General features: G+C 38.8%; 1 protein-coding gene across 1 annotated transcript; it reads left to right on the plus strand.

Annotated features, from left to right (window-relative positions):
• Positions 1 to 1,288: 1,288 nt before the first annotated feature.
• LOC126688451 (cytochrome P450 86A1-like) lies at positions 1,289 to 3,249 on the plus strand. Its single transcript, XM_050383153.1, has one exon. It carries the CDS (start codon positions 1,346 to 1,348, stop codon positions 2,906 to 2,908), a length of 1,563 nt encoding a protein of 520 aa, XP_050239110.1. The 5' UTR covers positions 1,289 to 1,345; the 3' UTR covers positions 2,909 to 3,249.
• Positions 3,250 to 3,532: the final 283 nt, after the last annotated feature.

Consider the following 3,532-nt stretch of genomic DNA (forward strand, 5'->3'; position numbering starts at 1 on the left):
CAAACATTTAACTTTCAAATTTTTATTGGAAAAACACAGAAAACAAAATTATTTAGAATTAGATTTTCCTATGCAGAAATTAGGTAGATCTAAAACCCTATACAACTAATATCATTTACAAAATACAGTCAATAGCCAACACAATTTATAAATTGGATGCTAAGCATATTATTGAAATAAAAGATTTATTTCAATTTCAAGATATACAGTGGGTAAATTGAATTGATGAAGAAAGAGAGAGAGTATGACTTATTTAACTAAATAGGAGATCTCTAGGCAGAAATCTAGCTACAAAGGCTAAAAATGTTTTTTTTTTTTTTTTTTTTTTGGTTGGATAAAGAAGTAGCCTTACATTTATGGTTTGTGGAGAGATATTTCAAATTTTGTCGAGGTAAAAACCAAATATTAAAGCAAATTAACAAAAAGCCACACTTTTCCATGTTTTATATATTATGTAGATTATGTAGATCATGATCTCTCATAAATCCCACCCCCATGACTTAAATTTTTTTTAGTACCATATAAATCTTTTGTTGATTCTTTGAATCATTATTATCTTATAAACAAAGCAAAGTATAATATATTATTCATATCATAACAATTTTACTAAAAAAGTACACTTAAGTGCTAATTGATGATAACTTTTTTTTTTTAAGAAACAAATATACATAAGGGAGAGGAAAATGGACTCTAAAACAAAATCATACCACAATTTTACTCAAAAATCATAATAACTTTTAAGGGAAGATAAACAAGTTATATTACACATAATATACTTTCGTAATTAAATTGATGATATCCTTATTATATGCATACATTGAAAAAGCTCAAAAACTGACACAATGACTGTCTTTAAATGCAATTTAGTGATGATTTATTTCTTTAAAAGTACGGTAAAAACATCGGGAAAGCTCAAAAACTTTTAACGGTATTTTTTTCCCTTGCCAAAGCCACAGATGTTCTTTTTGCAAGCTCGAACGGTGGAGTTGAACTAGAATGAACCATAATACGTAGCTTGCTCCGTTTAGATTTACGAATAATTAAATTGGCATGAAGTTCGACGTTTTAGGAAAGCCCATTTCCTATAAAGTTATAAACGAATGACTACAAGTAAGATACTTCACCCACTTAGGTGACTATAAACTATTCCAGAAATTATACAAATAGCTTTCGTGTACACTCTCTCTCTGTTCCTATCAAATCGATACCGAACCCTGGCTCAAAAAGTCCCAACAACTTCTCCTAAAATCTTTCTTGTTTTCTTTACTCTATATATAATACCCCATCTCTCTCTCTCTCTAGGTCCAAATCAGTCTTAAACTCTTAGCTATACCAATTCTCTCACATGGAAACCCTATCTATTCTCTTTGGCATAGCAGGTGCAATAGCACTCTATCTTTTCTGGTTCAACCTCTTAGCCCAAAAGCTCACCGGTCCAAAAGTATGGCCCGTTGTGGGAAGCCTCCCGGCTCTCATATCGAACCGGAGCAGAATCCACGACTGGATGGCTAATAACCTTCGTGCAACCGGTGGTTCAGCCACGTACCAAACTTGCACCATGCCTTTCCCTTTCTTAGCTCGCAAGCAAGGGTTTTTCACTGTCACATGTCACCCAAAAAACATCGAACACATCCTCCGAACCAAGTTCGATAATTACCCCAAAGGACCAGACTGGCAAGCCGCTTTCCACGACCTATTAGGCCAAGGGATTTTCAACAGCGACGGCGAAACGTGGCTTATACAACGCAAAACGGCGGCGTTGGAGTTCACCACTCGTACACTAAGACAAGCAATGTCTCGGTGGGTGAACCGTACCATCAAGTCGCGACTTTGGTGCATATTAGACAAAGCCGCCAAAGACAACACCCACGTGGACTTACAGGATTTGCTGCTCCGTTTGACCTTTGACAACATATGTGGTCTCACTTTCGGTAAAGACCCGGAAACACTGTCTCCGGATCTACCCGATAACCCGTTTGCTATGGCGTTTGATACTGCCACTGAAGCCACTCTCCAACGTTTACTCTACCCTGGTTTAATTTGGAGGTTTGAGAAATTGCTCGGTATCGGAGGTGAGAAGAAATTAAAAGAAAGCCTCCAAGTTGTGGAGAATTACATGAACGATGCCATCGAGGCACGTAAGGAAGCTCCGTCCGATGATTTACTATCACGCTTCCTCAACAAACACGACGTCAACGGAAAGCCCTTCACGAGCTCAGTCCTCCAACACATCGCCTTGAACTTCGTCCTCGCCGGACGCGACACGTCGTCGGTGGCACTCAGCTGGTTCTTCTGGCTCGTCATGCACCACCCTGAAACCGAGGAGAAGATCATCAACGAAATATCGACGGTTCTGAAGGAGACGCGTGGCAGCGACACAAAGAAGTGGATCGAGGAGCCGTTGGCGTTCGACGAGGCGGACAGGTTGGTTTATCTGAAAGCTGCATTGGCTGAAACGCTGCGTTTATACCCTTCCGTGCCGGAGGATTTCAAGTATGTCGTGTCGGACGATGTTTTGCCGGACGGCACTTTTGTACCCGCCGGTTCGACTGTTACGTATTCGATATATTCGGTTGGGAGGATGAAGAGTATATGGGGTGAGGACTGCATGGATTTTAAACCAGAGCGGTGGTTAGCGGGTGATGGAGACCGGTTCGAAACACCGAAAGATGGGTACAAGTTTGTGGCTTTCAATGCTGGGCCGAGGACTTGTTTGGGAAAAGACTTGGCTTACCTGCAAATGAAGTCGGTGGCCTCGGCTGTGCTTCTCAGGTACCGGTTATTTCCGGTTCCCGGTCACCGTGTTGAGCAGAAAATGTCTCTCTCTCTGTTCATGAAGAATGGGCTTCGTGTGTACTTGCAGCCACGTCAGCTCGGAGGAGGTCCAGATGTCGCAGCCTCTGTGTGAAAAAAATAAAAAATCGTTGTTCAGCGGTTTTTGTCGTTACAAAAGTCAACTGTGTAAGCATGCGGGCAATATGGTCATTTGCAGTTGAAGGGTGTATGAGTCATTCAATTTGTTGTTTTTACTTTTTTTTTACTTTCATCTATGATTCTATATGATATGTTATTTGTTGTTTGTTGGGTTGGGTGAGTTGTTGGATACCTAAATTTGCAGTACAGTTGTTGCTGGTCTTTAAGGTTGGAAAGATTATTAATGTCTTTGTCAAGTTCATATTCCATGTCTGTTGATATGGTCTTTCTTTTATGTATGTCTATACATATATGACACAAAGTTCTATTCTTCTACTATGGAATCCGATCACTTTCCCTTTCTCTTTTCTACCTTATCTTCTACTTTCTGTGTCTTTGTACGACACTTTTTATAAATTTCTTCGCAACTATAAGTATATAGTCTAATGTCCTCTCTTCCACTTTCTCTTGTCTTTGTAAAACATTTTTTTATTATAAATTACTACGCAACTAAGTATAGTCTAATGTAATTTATGCAAAGTAAAAGTGATATTTATTCTAATTACATCACGTTGTGTTAAAAATGATAAAAAATTATATGTTTCTTTGTTTCAAATAC

This window comes from Quercus robur, chromosome 1 (genome assembly GCF_932294415.1).
Source record: "Quercus robur chromosome 1, dhQueRobu3.1, whole genome shotgun sequence".
NCBI lineage: Eukaryota > Viridiplantae > Streptophyta > Magnoliopsida > Fagales > Fagaceae > Quercus > Quercus robur.

Coding starts and splice junctions, on each gene's coding strand:
- LOC126688451 (XM_050383153.1), top strand. CDS start 1,346: ATGGAAACCCTATCTATTCTCTTTGGCATAGCAGGTGCAATAGCACTC.